We start from the raw sequence: 16,760 nt of genomic DNA on the forward strand, positions 1-16,760 counted from the left end.
CTAGTTGACTACGGCCCTTTTTCTTCGCGGGAACCTGGGTGTCGCGAATAGTCTACCCAGGTTATCAAGCTATTAAAGCTTGGTCGTTCATAGAACCCAAGCGCTTGTGGTGATGATTCTCAATTGCTCATCAAAAAACAAGCTGAAAACAATGTTCCCAAATACGGGTGCACTTTTGACATATTGACGGTGGCGGCTGCTTGCGCTGAATTGAACTTATGTCTTGCTGTGCTTCCAGATGTGCAACATGCTTTTCATTTCCTCAATGTGTTGCTTCTACGCAGGAGTTTCAGCTGACCTATTGGGCATCTGTTTGTTATACTGCGTAACGGTAGAAGCGCACAATGTTTCAACTATGACAGTGGCATGAATAAAAAAAAGCATGCATGTTTGTGCTCCCTTTATTCCAAGAAATTTGTATTACGATGCTCCACGAGAAGCAAGATGAATCTGTTGGCAATTATAGACTTACGATGCACTTGAAGAATCACGGGACAAAAAAGAGAGAGTGAGTGTGCTTGTGTAGTTATATTTTGCCGCATTTCAAGGAGTTATTGGTTGCAGAAATCTTGCTTGAGGCTTCCTTAATTGTGTCACTTGTATTTCATGTGGCAATTGTGATTGATGTACCATTGCTAATTTTCATATCTATCCTAAAAAATCTCGATTCTTAAGGCAACAACTGTTTGTTAGTGACATTGGACATTGCGTACAGGTACTCTGAAAAGAAGGTACAATCACGGCACTACATACTGAATACAACATAGGTGGTATGGTTCTGTTTTATGTGCGCGACATACTGTTTCATTGCAATCACCTGTTGTTTCCAATCAGAATTTTTTCAGGCATACTGCAAGACAGTGGTGCCTATGTAAAGCTTGAAAAAGTGATGGAGGGAAAATTAAAAAAATTGCGTTATTTATGGAGATCCTGCGTACCCTTTGCTGCCTTTGCTGATGAAGCCATATGGAGGAGCCAATATGACGCCTACTCGGCAGGCCTTCCATTCATCGATGAGCTCAGTACGGCAAGTGGTTAAATAGGGTTTCGGAAAAGTTGCATCAATGTTTGCCTTCTTAGATTTAAAAAAATAACAGAAGCTGCTGCGGTAGCAGGTTTCTCAAATGTATAAAACAGCGGCTGTTTTGAGCAACTGCCACACTTGCCTGTATGGCAGCCAAGTCTCAAGTTATTTGTCATTAGCCAATGTACAGCTTCCTTTCTAAGCTATGTGTCAGCTTAAAAGCTTAGCAGCATGATGAACTCGGAACATTTATCCCTTTTTATTTAGTTATTTTTGTAGTTTTTCCATTCGGGCTTGAGTTGCATTGTACTGTCTACAAATTTGTCAAATGAACAAACCATAACTCCAAGGCATTCAGTAGTAGAGTCCAAGAGAGAAAATATAGTAATGTGTTGTTTTGTATAAATTTCAGTAATTCTAATGTGCATGTAAAAAATATTTTGTTATTCTGCAGTCAGACATGTTTAATATTAGCACAAAACGAGTGAGATTGTAGGCTCCAAATGTGTATGCAATTAGTTTTTGGTGGCATTCAATTTTAAAAAAAGCAGTACATCTGACGTTGGTCTTTTAACATTGCACAACTATTCCAACATTGCAGTGCTTTCACCAAAACAATAGGCTTCAGTCATACACACCATACTGACATATGTATCTGACATATTGACTATGTAGAGGGTTCGAGTCATCTAACAAGCAATTTATCTCTTTTGGCAACAAGGTCACACAACCAGCCTAAACAAGTTGCATGCCCAGAGTAGCCGCTGATACTGAAGGGGCTATTCTGGCATTGTATCAGCATTATTCTTGAATGTTTACCCCTTAGCATGTTTTTGTGCTGCACTCACTGTACTGTATAAGTGAACTTTGCTCCTAACATACATTGCCAAAATGCTTCTGTTTGCCTTAAATGTTTCTGATCTTCGTTTATATTGCTCTTCAGAATGTTTGGTCTGTTTAATTAGCTTTGTTGAAGAGGCGAGGTTACCTTGTGGCCTGACTGTCGTCTGAATGTTAATAAGAAGGTCATTTTTTTAGTTTTAGTTAGCTGACCTATTAGTATAATTGCAGGCATAAAACTACCCATGATTAGAAATATGCTTCGTTTATGGCTCTGAAAAAAAAACAGATCACTGTGGCAGGTGCAGACCGCCAACCGGCCCGCTGTTTAATAAACAAGCTGAGGAGTCTAAACCCAGACACGTAAGAACCCCATGTTCAGATGAGCTGTTAGGCAGGAGGCAGTTCATTGTCTTATTAAAATATGGTTTGAGTAGCCTTGTCTGTTTGTCAATTTCTCTGGTGTGCTGCCAGTATGGTTTCTTATCATGAAGGGCTGAGCCATCTTTTGTTCTCTACTTTTCCATCCCGTTCAGTGCATGCTTACCATGGAGCAGATCATTGCTTTATTGTATATGAGATAACAATGCTTGCCACATTATAGCAGTCTTGGCTGTATCAATCAAGTGGATATTCTTAATATTGATGCATTTAAGACTTATATCACCAGGTCCTGAACTAATGTGTGGCACATATTTCTAGCTTTCCCATAGCAGTTGTTAAAGCGCTGCATGAAGAGGTCTCCAGCTGAAATTATACTAGAAGAAAAATGAAACTCGATAACATAAATAGAGAGGCCCTTCATTTTGTGGTACATCAGTGAAGTCGGTTATTTGTCTCTATAATAACACACAAAGACAAGCAGCATTCGTTTGCCTGTGTTTATCTGCAATTTTTCGCACTGTTACTTCATGAATACTTGATTTCATTTTTTCATACTGCACCCGTTCTGGTGGTCACTTTTATAAGTGCAACTTGGCATGTGTTGGCACCAGCGGCGGATACAAAAGGGAGCAATTGGAGCAATCTCTTTCCCTAAAGCCTGTATACTCCCTTCAGTACTGTTCACCCCTAACCACTCATTATGACTAAATATAGGACCACACTGAGCACAAATTTAAAGTATTTATGCTATGAAGTCGTTCTAATGATCAAATCAAATTTTATCTCAACATTTGCACAATGGTGAGGACTATGAACAGAAGCCAGCAACGCTTGACGAGTTTCATGGCCCCTGTCTGGCCTTGATAGGAAAGATTGTTATGATAGTAACTAAGAAAAAGAAGGTTCAGCATCCCCCTTCTTTGGTTTTACTCTTCAGTTGCACCTCAAGTCACCCCGCCTCTATAGTGAGTGGTGGCTGCATGTGCCCCTGGTTGGCTATGTAACAAAATGAAACCACTGGCATCACAATCAAAGCTCGTAAAAAAGTTTTATTTTGTGATTTTATTTACAATGGCTTCCATAAGCTTCAAGAAGCTTTCTTGCTGCTTTCGCTGGCTTTCTTTCTAAGCCTTTTCACTGAGCAGCTTTTCTCGTTCAAGCTGTAGCCTGTTTCTTGGAGCTGCAGGCGGCGTGCCAGCTCGAACTCTCTTTCTTTCATCGATGCATCATGTTTCATTTTTTTTCAGGAACTCCATGTCTGCAGCGTCTTGCTTTCGCTTAGCCAGAATAAAAAAAAAGTGAAAGAGTTGCTCAATATTCTTCTCTGCCGAGGATTTAGCTGATGCAATCACATTTGTATAAAATTTGCCAGTGCAGCTAGACTGTGCATGAAAAAGCTGGCTGCTTCAATAGAAAATCATTGCAAAAAATACAAACAAACGCCTTTATAAGCGACACTCATGTACCAGACAATTGGAAATAAAAGCCACATCATATAAAAGACTAATATTGCACTCCAGTGCAAGTTTCATATAAAGTGGTTCAACTGTACTGCCAAATTTATTTTGCAAAGAAAAACTGATTTTCTATTTATTGTTACGGTCAGCACTCGAGTGACAGGGTGGTAGTATATAATAAACATTATATTTAGAATTTTATTTGGAAGGAAAAAATCCCACTGCACTTTGACAGGTGACCCTTCGGTATGATTCCGAAATATTTCTGAAAACACAACAGCAATTTATTTCTAGTGGTTGATCAAAACGTCGCAGTGCGAGATAAGAGTGATGAACTATGAGTGCGAGCCGCACCCATACTTCCTCGAAGAAGGCAACCAAAAAAGTTAGGCTGCCCCACTGCCATGTGTACCTATTATGCAGATGACATGATGGGTGCCACGTTTTACAGTTGAGGGAAATGTTCATGAAAACATATTCACTACATATATCCAGTCAAGGCTTCTTACAATTATAGCATTGAGTGTATATTCAAGCTGAGATTTAGCTGCTTTACCCTAGTAAAGCACAGTGTAAACCAGGATAATCATTGACCATGAATTTTGCCTCAGTAATTGCAAACACACACAAAGCTTGGAACAAATTCTAACCCCTGTCTTGGAGGAATTATTCTGTAGCTGTATTCGACGTTTGTAACTGCATGCCAAATTACACTGAATTCTTTCACCAGGCAATCAACTATTAATACATTTGATCAAAAAGACCAGTGAAAATTTATTGCAAGATAGTAACACTCGAAATCTCCCCTTCTTTTTCTTTACTTTGCAGTGACTTTGCTAGGATGTTTTTATTCAAGCTTATACCACATGTAATCAAGTATACCAGCAAAGCTGCGTCACACTGTGCATAAGTTACACATACAGTGCATCTTATTTCGTACTTTCCGTCATTGCACACATCATTAAAACTTTGACTCTGCGTACTAGGTATAAGCCCGCAATGGCAGAGAGTGAAACTGCCTTATTAGTTGAACACGATTTCAGTACAGTCGCACGATAACACATGTGAAAGCCATATAATTACTGTGGTGTTTTCGCAAGCCTATGTATTTGGTCCGTGCTACTGCCTTGACAGCAAACCTCAATGAGATTGACCAAAGGTACTTGAGCGCAGCTGCTGGAGCAGGTAAAACCTTGAATTCAAGCTGCATAGAAACCTCTTGGAGCAATTACTAAGAAAACAGTTCGAAACACAAATATTTGTTTCTAAGTTGCAGCATTTGTACTGCAGTGTTTGAATACATTTACAACTCACGAAGCTTTTGTGAAACTCTGATACAGGGACTACAGAAGCCACTACATATCAATTACATAACACTTGCCATTGCCAGTATGCCAAAAGGACCAGTCCAAAACACAGTGTTAGCATTAATGCATTTTGCAAACACATTCAGTGTTTTCACCAAAAGACGGCAAGAACATTGTCTTGGCTCGCACACATGGGATTTATTGAATTTTTTTCAAAAATGCAGGTGGATGCAGCAGGTTTCGTCTGTTGGAACAGCTGGGTTACCTACCGCCTTACTGCTTAATGTACACAGCTGTGAAACAGTATGCAGCAATATATATCAGTGCCTAAGCTACCTCCCTCCTGCAAGGACTATCCTTTCCAATTTTCATGTACGTAAACTTATACACACACCAACATGTACGATGTAGGTGAGAATGTTGTAGGCCGGTGTGCTCAGATTTGGGTGCACGTTAAAGAACCCCAGTTGGTCGAAATTTCCGAAACCCTCCGCTATGACGTCTCTCATAATTATATGGTGATTTTGGGACGTTAAACCCCAGATATCAATCAATCAAACCACCAACTTGTATTGACTGTTTATGTTTAATACTGATCTGAATGCTACGTAGTGGTCCTGCCAAGCACCCATGAGCACAGGACGTCAATGCCGCACTAGAATTCTCTACCAAGCCTATTACTCTATTGTGATGACGAATGACGGGACCGGGCTTCCGGCGTACGAGCTTGGGCGAGGCAGAGAAAGGAAACAACAGAACAGGAACAGCTTGCCGGACAAAAGGGTGCTGTCTTTTCTTCTCTGTCTTGTTCATCCCACTATACATTATGAATATACGTTATTAGTAAAATATAGAGGTGGCCGAGTCAAAATTGATGCATTCTCAACAACTGTTCAGTGCGAATGAGACAAAACCCAAAGAACAGGACACAAAGAAGCACTGTTCTACTAACAACTGAAGTTCATTGAAGGACATTTTAACCATCTTTAAAACCAAAAATGCATGCACAGAACCTACCTGTTATCGAAGAAATCATGCAACCTGTTTAGTTACAATCTTAAAGACAAACAGACAGCTCTGATATGCAATTTCCCGCATATTGAATGAAGTACGTTTTCGTGAGTCTGCCTTTTGGATTGTGAACTAAGTAAGTTATACGAGTTTTTTGATAACAGGTTATTTCGGCGCATGCGGTTTTGGTTTTCAAGGTGGTTGAAATTTCTCCCAATAAACTTCAGTTGTTAGCTAGAGAGCCCTTGTTTGTGTCCTCTTCTTTAGGGTCCGTCTTGTTTGCACAGGACATTTTTCAAGAGTACCATATTAAGTATGGCAGTTTGGGCTAGCTGGTATGACATGGTAATTACAGCACGAGAACAGAATGAGGACAACGTGGCAAGAAGGACACGAACGCTGGTGTCCTTCTTGCTCTTTTTTCTCGTCATCCTGTTCTCCCGCTATAACTATCGTCACTATATTGCTGTTCCAAAAAATATGTACCTCTGAGCGGCTCTGTTCTTGTTGTGACAGGAGTATGCGAGGTGGCCGAGGTGTGTCCCTCTGGCTCCCCATGGTTGTCCTGGCTACCTGCAGGGCTGGATGACAGTGGTGGTACATCGTCATCCTGCATGATGCTGGCAGAAACTTGTGCTTCCCGCAACGCAGCTGCTTGGTTTGCTGAAAAATATAATGTGATATATGTGATCACTTATGATGTTATGTGAATAAAGAGAATTGTTCAGGAGTTCAGTCGACTTCTCAGAATCTGGTAAATGTATGACTGGTGTTACATTACAAAGTCGATTGGGCGTTCGGCCCTGACTGGAGTATACAAAAGGCACACATTTGCAAGCCAGAGTTTATTATTGCTTTTTGGTGCACCTTGTTTGTGGTAAAGTTACTGTATGTGCTAAATATATAGGTAAGCGCACACAGTAACTTCTGTTAGGAGACACTGGCACGTCGACTCTTATCAACTGGTGCTTAACCTAGGATAAACGCGCACAAAGCACTGTTAATTGGGTTAAGGCATTGCTGAAGTGAAAAAGCAGACACTTACGGCTGTCTTCTGCTGCCGCCAGTGAAACCTGTGACAGCTCGTCGGAGGCAAGAGCGGCGTTCCGTACTTCAGCCGCAGCACGCTGCATAGCCGGTGATCGTGCAGATGAATCTCCACGGAATCGCCTCGGCACTGGCCTTATTCTATAATGAAAATCCTTAGCCTGCTGAACCAGCTCATCAAGCAGTTGGGCCTTCTCGTCGTATAGTTCTCCTCGGTTATATATATATACATATATATAAATATATATAAATATATATATATATATATATATATATATATATATATATATATATATATATATATATATATATATATATATATATATAAATATATATATATATATATATATATATATATATATATATATATATATATATATATATATATATATATATATATATATATATATATATATATATATATATACTGAGTGGCGCACGCCGATGTGCTGTGTCACGGGTCTCTCGCAGCGCTCTTTGATACGCGTGCAAATTGTTAGCGACTGCGTTCCCCTGTAGTGGATCGCGAAACGGGCTCAAATGTCTGACATCTCTTAATTAATTTAAGTCGCCACACTCAGTGAATCTCGATAGATAGATAGATATGCGGGGTTTAACTTTAACGTCTCAAAACCACCATATAATTATGAGAGACGCCGTAGTGGAGGGCTCCGCTAATTTCGACCACCTCGTGTTCTTTAACGTGCACCCAAATCTGAGCACACGGGCCTACAACATTTCCGCCTCCATGGGAAATGCCACCGCCGCAGCCCGAATACACAGTGAATCTCGCGCGTGGGTTTCCCTGTTTTGCGACACTCAAGTTCGCAGCACGTTTTTTTTTTTTTTTGTGTCTCCTTCAACTGCCTCCACTACCAGTGCAGCGATAAGCAGCTGCTTTTTTGACGTACGCCGGTGCTGGCGTCACCTAGCGAAAGAAGAATGCACTCGGAAACGAAAAAGACGAGCAAAATACAAAGTGTCCACTTCTATTCACGCATGCAACAATATTCTTAGCATTTAAAAATTGGTATGAACAAATATGAACCGCGCCACAAAAACTGAAAATTCTACCTTGCAGATTTGTTAACATCGATTTTCCAGTTAGGCCTAGACACGTCCAAAATGGGAAGCCATCTCAAAAACAACGCCAACTTATCCGCAATACTTGGTGGTCGAAGTTAGCTGAAGGCAAACGAAGCCACTTTAAAGAGTCGTTTGTTGCAAACAAGGTGAATCTTTCACCAACTACGCCAAAATCACTTGGAAGCGGGCGTCCAAGAGTGCCGCCATGTTTACGTACACTACGTGCACCTGCGCTAACTTAAATCTGAAAAATACCGCGCGTACGGTAAGCGGTACGCGTAACGTACATATCTGCACATGCGCACTTCGGTTCCGGTATCACGGTATGCCTGGTATCACGGTAATACCGGTATACTATAACTGTCTAATACATCGATCGAACTCCCTGGAATGTCATTGTGGTCATGCAGGAGAAAATATTTGCCTTATTCTTTTGAAGTGCGTAAAGTACGCAAATGAAAGAGAAAAATTAAGGAACATGCTAGCAAGTTTGGACGGATGACCACTCACAATAAAGAAATTACTCGGACTGTAGCCCCAGATGCATTTTTAGAAAAAGGTAGACGTCTTCCTTACAGATTTTTTAGTACAGACCGGGCTGCATAAGCACTTGTGATGTACAGTGAGGGGCTGACATATACGAAATAATGTTTTCGTACACATACTGAAAGCAGAAATAAAAAGGTGTCTGTGTGAACATTGTATGACAGTGTGAACTGCTGCAAACTGTATATTGGCATAGTATTTCAACTAGTTTCAGGTTGCTATTGTGCTTTTTGCTAATTGTTCATTTATGGAAACCAATCAGTAGTATTCTCTTTTTTATTTTTTCCGCTGCAGAACTCATTCATATGAAGTAGCTGAGAAAATGTGGATCTCGACCTCTCCACAGGCAAAGAGTAAAGAATCCTACACGACAATCGGATATGTTCAGGCATCTTGCGCTCTCATTTCATTTTGCGTAACTCAACTCTAATAATAATAATAATAATAATAATAATAATAATAATAATAATAATAATAATAATAGGGCTCAACTTCTGAAAACCCTGATATGATTATGAGAGACGCAGTTGTGGAGAAATTAAGAAATTTCTACCACCTGGGCCTTTTTAAATTGCAATGGCATTGCATATTACACAAGCCTCTGTTGTAGACCCGTGTTGTAGCCCGTGTGTAGGCCCGTGTGTAGGCCCGTTCGCTCAGATTTGGGTGCTGGTTAAGGAAGCCCAGGTGGTCGAACGGAGCCCACCACTATGGCGTCTCTCATAATCATATCGTAGTTTTTGGACGTTAAACCCCACATATCAATCAATCAACCGTTTCAGCTCCATCGAAACGTGCCCGCCATAGCCGCAATCTAACCTGCTACCTTTGGGTCAGCAGAGGAACACCGTAGCCACTGCTCCAGCGAGACGAACAACTCAAATTTTCTCGTGCCAGCATTGCTTACTCTAAGAAAAAAAGTATGTGTGAACCCTTCCAAGCAACCTTGACTTACCCCGTGCATGTCTTTCCGTAAACATACGTGTTAAAGCTCCTCTCTATTGCTACTCTCCGACGATGTGATCTTATGATCTCTATGAAGAGTTTGCAAGTCTCTGCCAATGTTGAGATGTTGTAAACACGACAAATCAGAACTCACAAAAACTGAAAATCACTAATTTTGTAACGGCGAGGTGGAGCCCCTTTTCAAGTGCGCCCGTCACCTCTCATTCTAATAACTTTTTAATGACCTCAAAAGAGCAACGTTAGTGAACTCGCTGTCTTTGGCTATCGAAATGCATATAATTTTTCGCTCGAGTGGATCAACACTCAAAGTGCGAGGATCTGAAAAATGGCCATAGTGATAGTACTGACAAAGAGCATGTGTTTTTTTGCCAGCCTGTTATAGAAACACATACTTACATTTATTGTACATAGCAATGTCTCGCAAAAACCTTTTTAGATGCGGAGCATCTTATACTCGCGCCTTGTAGTGCGCCGTCCGCGCCGTCCGCACCGCTTCTCGAACATTCGACAGCTGACGCGCGCGCATGCGCCGTCGCGCCGTCGCCCACTCTTCCACCATCTGTGCATCCCTTCCTCCTCTACACACCGCGCGCGCTTCACTCCTCCACCATCTGTGCACCCTTCCTCCTCTACACACCGCGTTCGACATCTACAATTCTCCTGATTCTCCAGTGGACGCGCATGTGGCGTCGCGCTTCGAGAACATTCAACAGCTGACAGTGCATGCGCCGTCGTGCTGTATATATACTCAAGGTCGGCACTCGCTCGCTCAGTTGCCGCTCGTCGGTTGGTTTGTACGGCGCGTCGACGTCCAAGGTCGCGGTGAAATGAATTCCAACGAATCCACAAACACAATGATCGACGTCCCTTCGACCAGCGCCGCCCTTTCGCATACGTGTGTACGTGTTCACTCATTTAACACCCCCTCCTACAACCACGTTAACCAATTTAGCCATCGACCCAAGTAAGTCGCAATTTAACACCCCATTTCACAACCACGTTAACCAATTTAGCCATCGACCCAAGTAAGTCGCATTTTAACACCCCGTTAACCAATTATATGGTCCGCATCCTCCTCAGTGTTCCCCCGAGGGAAGCTGCGGGCAATTTTTTTTGGTAGTTTGTCGGGCATTTCATCATCTCCTTCCTTGTGTTCTTTGTGATTTCTTCTTTCTTTCTTTAGCGCTTACTTATCCGAACCATGCATGCGTTTGCTGTGCGGCATTCGCACCGTTCTTAATATCAATCAGTGAGCCATAAAGTGAACCCATCAATATGGTTCGATTTAATAGAGTAGTGTGGAATGGCGAGGACTTACTCTGAAATATCGGTGTGGTTTTTAACCGATCTGATTTGGGAGTCGACGATACGCCGTGGTTGAGACCTCGTTGCGTTCGCCAAAGTGTACACGTGCAAAAGCACACGAGCTTTTTTCTTGTTTCTTCTCGCAGAAAACTAACCTAGTTTCTGTGGCCAGAAACTCACTTGGGACCTTGCACTCAGTGGCCTATAACGCCATTGCCGCTCAGCCATGGCCTCCGCTTCTACCTTTATTGCATAACAGTACGAAGTAGATTGTACAGCATAATACCGCCAGTATTTTGCAAGTCGATTCTGGGTCGATAAGGTTTAAGTTCACTTAACACTGCGTACACTGCTGCTCACTTTTCGCGCAGTTTATCAGCGCAATTTATTCCACCTTTTTATGAAGATCATGAATCATCTTCCCGAATAGCCTAGAGATGTTCAGACAAAACAGCACCTTCACGTTTTCATGCGCATGTCAATTTATTATTCATTGTAACCGAACCTATCTCCATGTATTACCACTGTTAACGGAACACATAAGTAAATCCTTGCGATAAAGAGTGTCAGCATGCTTGTAACACTATCGTTCCTGATAGAAGTTCCTTGGATATTCTATCGACCTGTTGCAGGTGACCTGTTGCGGCTGGTCACCTTTTCATAAGTGCGGTTGTTTTTTATTGATGACGCTGTTTCGATAAAGTGGTGCAAAAAAAGAAATAGAAGTTAGTGCCGTAAGCTATTGAGAAAGTGTTCGCATCTGTTTTCCTAACTTCGCGTATGTCACTTATCAAGCTCCAGTAAGCTGAAGAATGGTGTTGTTCTCATTGGCATGTGAAGCAAGGGCTTTGGCGTGTGAGCCTGCGTAAGCGAAATAAGAAGTTATTTTACCTATACCTGCACTGTCACTCGAAATTATCGAATATCTTGTTATCGGCACAGTTGTGGCTTCAGTTCGCGTGGCTTAAAAAGCCACAGCCAATTGTCACCACTTTCCCTTCAGGGATCGTGTATCGCGGCGCATCGCCGTGTCTTCAGTTTTCTGTTTGCATCGAAAACGTCTCTGCCAGTCAGAGACCATGTTCAGAATCACTGTCGTTCTGCTGCTCTGCGCGGCAATCTTCTGCACGCAGATGCCGGACATCTTCGAAGGCTGCGTCCGTTACAACCACAAGCACGAAGAGCCGCAAAAGTGCACCTTTCAGCCACGCCGACGCATCCGTGGCAATGCAAGTTTCAGGTACTTTGCTCACCTGGCACTCAAGGACGGCAACATCCAACCGCCGTCTGGCCATCTGAACACACTCCTGAGGCTCACTCGCGTGGCGACCCAGGTGAGTGCTTCTCGCGTAGCATCCAACAACAAAAAAAGAAAGAACTTTCCAGACGATTACAAGCGATGCGCGGGGCTGCGTACAAGAGAGGGCCGGTCTGAAGTCTGGACGATAACTCGATCATCACGAATTGAAGACAGAGTTAGCGTAACTCATTGCCTCCAAAGCGCGAAAATGAACAAAAACGTGGCGAAACAAATGCTCCTGCTTCCTTCCGGTCTATTTCTGATCCGCCACGGGGCTCAAGTTGATTTGCTGCTCTGCTGTGGTGCAGGACCACTGCGGGATCAAATGCTATAGTCACGGCGGCCGAATTTTTCTTGTAAACGAAAATGTTTGAGGCCCGTTCACTGAATTTTTGGCCCACATTGAAGAGCCCCACGCTGGCATATTTAACGAGCCCTTCATTACAGCATCTTTCATCTTAATAACGTGCTTTTGTGAAGTTGAAAGCCCATAAGTTATTATGATGTTCAATGTTAATCGTGCTAGGCACCTGTGTTTATTTTGCTTACGCAGTGATACGAGCAGTAGCACCTACGTAGGTAGTGATGGCGTTGCGTTGTTGAACGCGACTGCCCTGAAACCGTTCTCGGCCGTGGTTTTTGCACTTCAATGCGAAGGAATTAAAAAAACTACACTGTTGGTTAAAAGAAAGAGCAGGCTGGCTGAAATCGATATCGGGCCTTCCACCATGACCAGCTTCATAATCAAATCCTTGCGCTTCGGCACGCGAAAAGCAAAACAGGCGAGGTTGACAAACGTGCAAAGTCATTAGAGACGAACCTGGTCGCGTTGAGTTGCAACACAAGAATGTTTTTTGTGTTTGTGTGCCTGTCTGCATTATTTACATGCTTTCTACTGATATGTTCATTTTGCACCTTGAGCATGACATAAAATTAGACATCAGTGACTGTACGCAATTTTATATCAACATGAGTGTCTTTTTCATTATTTCATTGAACTGGTATTTCAAAATTTATGCGTAACGCATTGTACAAAGTGTGCACTTGAGCTCCCTTCAAACGCGTGAAGTTGCATGTGCCTAACGGCGAAGTTACTTGAACAATGAATAGTTGGCACATTTTAACGCGTAAGCGTTAGAGAGCTCGTATTTCAGAAGCTGCGGCATTGGCGGGACTGTCGGTGGCATTGGTTGTGAGCGAGAAATTGTCTTATGCATGACCAAGAAGTGGAGAACGATGGAAATAAACAGTGAAAACCCCGAGTTTGAGTGATGATGGAAACCGGATCGTTTACGTGGCAAGCGGGTTTTCTACCACGCATCTGCTTGTGAATACAGTGAAAACAAGTTTCCTCTGCTTGGAAATTCAATAAATCTGAATTTTACGCTTTACAACCACATGTGTCCTCTACATATGCTTTACAGTACAGCACGAAGTATTGCAGTGAAAATGCGTAGTGAAACCCCTATTGCCGTCGAGCGTCATAACATGTGCTTATCATGACTGCGTAGTTTCAAGCCAGTCACCCTCTTCTGAAACCACGCATGCTACTGCATCTATTTCTTTAAGGCAACGTAATGGTTGATTGATTGATTGATTTGTGGGGTTTAACGTCCCAAAACCACTATTTGATTATGAGAGACGCCGTAGTGGAGGGCTCCGGAAATTTTGACCACCCGGGGTTCTTTAACGTGCACCCAAATCTGATAAGGCAACGTAATGGGTGCAGAGCGAGTTCGGAAAGGTGTCGGGAACAGCTTGCTAGCTTGTAAAACTTTTGTAGCGGCTGATTGGTTGTTATGTGGGGTTTAACGTCATCAAACCACCATATCATTGTGAGAGACGCCGTAGTGGAGGGCTCCAGAAATTTCGACCTCCTTTTTGTAGCTGCTGCAGTAGGAGTATGTGAAGGCCCATAAGGTCCCTCTCCTCACAATCACTAGATGGGCGTCTCATTACAGGAGCTCATTGGCGACCACCAAAACTCGGACCAGGACCTTCTGGCTCACCAGATCGACGCTTTAGAGTCCCCTTATTTTTTTTACGTGCGTTTTATCTGCTAATGTGTTTTTGTGGCCACCTTTGGGAGAGGGGACATTTAGGTGTCATAATGCAGCTACATCAGAAATATTTTAAGGTTCATTTAAATGGTTGGCGATGTGGAGACCATACAGCTGCCCATCTAAAAGACCTCGTTCGCCACAGCTTAGCTTTGCCAATTTGAGCTCCAGATGCTGCCTTTTATCCTCTTACTGACGTGGGTCATATCATGCGCTTTTTGTTTTTAGAACTACAGGAGTTTGAAAAACTTCAGCGTCCGTCTGGAATTCAGAACCACTCCAAGCACTTGTGTCAACCCGCAAGTCTACGACCCTCACATGTGCCTTCCACTGGAGGGAAAGGTAAGAATATTGACCCATTCTAAAACTACATTGAGAATACCTTTCTCTATTGAGCTCCTTCGCTCTAAAGGGCAGTGGCAAAAGCAAAATAACAACTCTCACGGACAATGCCCACCATAACGATTATGCAGTATAGGTACTTGGAAAAATGACCTGTAGCTCAGAGTACAGGTCCATGCCATTTCAAAGAACGCGAATCTCCAGAAAAAATAATCTCTCAGCCAAAGGTTCGATATTGTTTCTCTGAAGAGCAGTATCGTTTAGTGGTGCTTGTTCCCGCGCTTGTCCATGTTTCTTAAATACGCGGAACAAGGGCATAATAAAACTGTAGCAAGCATAAACCAAGGCACGAGCACTGTTCATTGGGATGTTATTACACAGAGCTTGTTTGTTCGGAGCTACCTGGAGCTCGACAAGTGCAACTACGCAGGCAAGTGACCTGTGTCTTCCTTTACGCTACTATGCTTTTGCCTCCTTGATTTCTGCTTCGCTCTTTCTACATTCATATGTTACTACAGTCAAAATCATGTTACTGCAGATAAAGCAGGCGTCACATTTTGCCATATTGTTCCTACAGTCGGCAGCCCTACTGCGTACGCTTTACACCTCCAGTGCTTCACACTGGTTCTTCGCTTTACTCTCAGGTATCGAGTTGAGCTGGTTTGTCAGTTACCCTATGGGGCAACCACACAGAAGCTGAGGTGCACTCCAATGGGTGCCCTGTCACTTTACTTTCTTCGTTGTACAAATATTTTGGTTGTGCAGTTTTTTTCCATAAAAGGCGTGCTCAGTACTGCGCATTTAGTGCGTATGACCATTTATAAACGACGTAGGACGTTTGTTGTTTACCAGGACACACAAGAAGGCTCGTAAAAGCACCGGAGAATATAATGCTATCACGTCTGTAAATTCTGAGCGCAGCTTCTGCTGATTGGATGTTAACCGTGCCCGCGGTAAGAATGCAGGTTCTAAAGCTTCGGCATGTTAATTGTTCAACGTGCGGCACCAGTACTATGGCCCATGCTCCAAAAGCAAATCAAAAGAGTTCCTAATTTTATGCTCATATTTCTTTTCAGGCAAATGGGCTGTGCCAGGCGAGGTTCCAGAAGCATGCCGCTCAGCTTGTCCTGCTGAACGCTTGGTGCAAGCCGCGAAAATAGGCACGGTTACTACATGCACTCAGTGTAACGTGGGGTGGCGAGCGCTTATGTAATTGTGAAATAACCAGTGCACGTTGGGACCAGAATCGGCATGAACCTCATGACAGTGCTGATAATTTAGACATTCTCCCGTTGAATTGTGGCATGACTGTCCTTTATGGGGCTACAGAGCGTTATTGAACGCAGGCTGACGCAATCCTGAGTGAATCAGGATAGCATGCTTATGGCGACGCGCTCCGTGTGTTGCTTTTTATTCCTTACGCTTACTTTGTTTTCGTCACCAAGAGCGCGAGTTAAAACCAATAGGTACGTGTAGCGTTATGTCTTAAAGACCACAGCAAGCTCATCTTCCACAATGTCGTACCAAAAGGCACTACAGTTAGTCACTATTCATTTATAACAAATTACCCCCTATACTCTTCTCGGCGCTTCGATCAGTAGTTTAACTGTCTGTTTATTTTAAATAAATTGCAACTTTGTTTTTTTTTTCTCGTTTCAGGCTCTGCTACTTTCAAGCGAAATTCCGCCTTTGTGGCCGCGTGATGCCTCTCTTGCCACGTGTGAGCTGCATCTTAGGAATGAATAAAATGCATTAAGCATTTAGAAAGCGTGCTTTTTTTGTGACCTTAACAACTGATTGGAATGTTCTGAATTCACGATCTTTAGTCTGCTTTATCGTTTTTGCTGCAGCTTGGAGACGTAACCGAAATCTGCTTCTAATGTGGCATAAGATAACTGACGACATATACGAAATCGCATGTTCAAAAGTGTTTTTCTGTAACAACTTCTGGTGTCGGATGTCACAAGGCCTCGACGGCAATTTTCGACAGTGAACAGGGCACAGATGCCGGCTGCAAGCGATGACTGCCTGACGTAAAGAAGTCACCAAACACTGGCTGAAAAGAACTCGTGCCTGGTTGTTAAT

General features: G+C 42.8%; 1 protein-coding gene across 1 annotated transcript; it reads left to right on the plus strand.

Moving 5' to 3' along the window:
• The first annotated feature begins 11,946 nt into the window (after positions 1-11,946).
• On the plus strand, positions 11,947-15,876 carry LOC119168017 (uncharacterized). Its single transcript, XM_037419468.2, has 3 exons — positions 11,947-12,307; positions 14,562-14,675; positions 15,752-15,876. Exons 1-3 carry the CDS (start codon positions 12,053-12,055, stop codon positions 15,833-15,835), a joined length of 453 nt encoding a protein of 150 aa, XP_037275365.2. The 5' UTR covers positions 11,947-12,052; the 3' UTR covers positions 15,836-15,876.
• The last annotated feature ends 884 nt before the right edge of the window (positions 15,877-16,760 follow it).

Source organism: Rhipicephalus microplus, chromosome 6 (genome assembly GCF_043290135.1).
Source record: "Rhipicephalus microplus isolate Deutch F79 chromosome 6, USDA_Rmic, whole genome shotgun sequence".
Taxonomy (NCBI): domain Eukaryota; kingdom Metazoa; phylum Arthropoda; class Arachnida; order Ixodida; family Ixodidae; genus Rhipicephalus; species Rhipicephalus microplus.

Coding starts and splice junctions, on each gene's coding strand:
- LOC119168017 (XM_037419468.2), top strand. CDS start 12,053: ATGTTCAGAATCACTGTCGTTCTGCTGCTCTGCGCGGCAATCTTCTGC. Junction 12,308..14,561: donor TCACTCGCGTGGCGACCCAG/GTGAGTGCTTCT, acceptor TTTTGTTTTTAG/AACTACAGGAGTTTGAAAAA. Junction 14,676..15,751: donor GCCTTCCACTGGAGGGAAAG/GTAAGAATATTG, acceptor ATTTCTTTTCAG/GCAAATGGGCTGTGCCAGGC.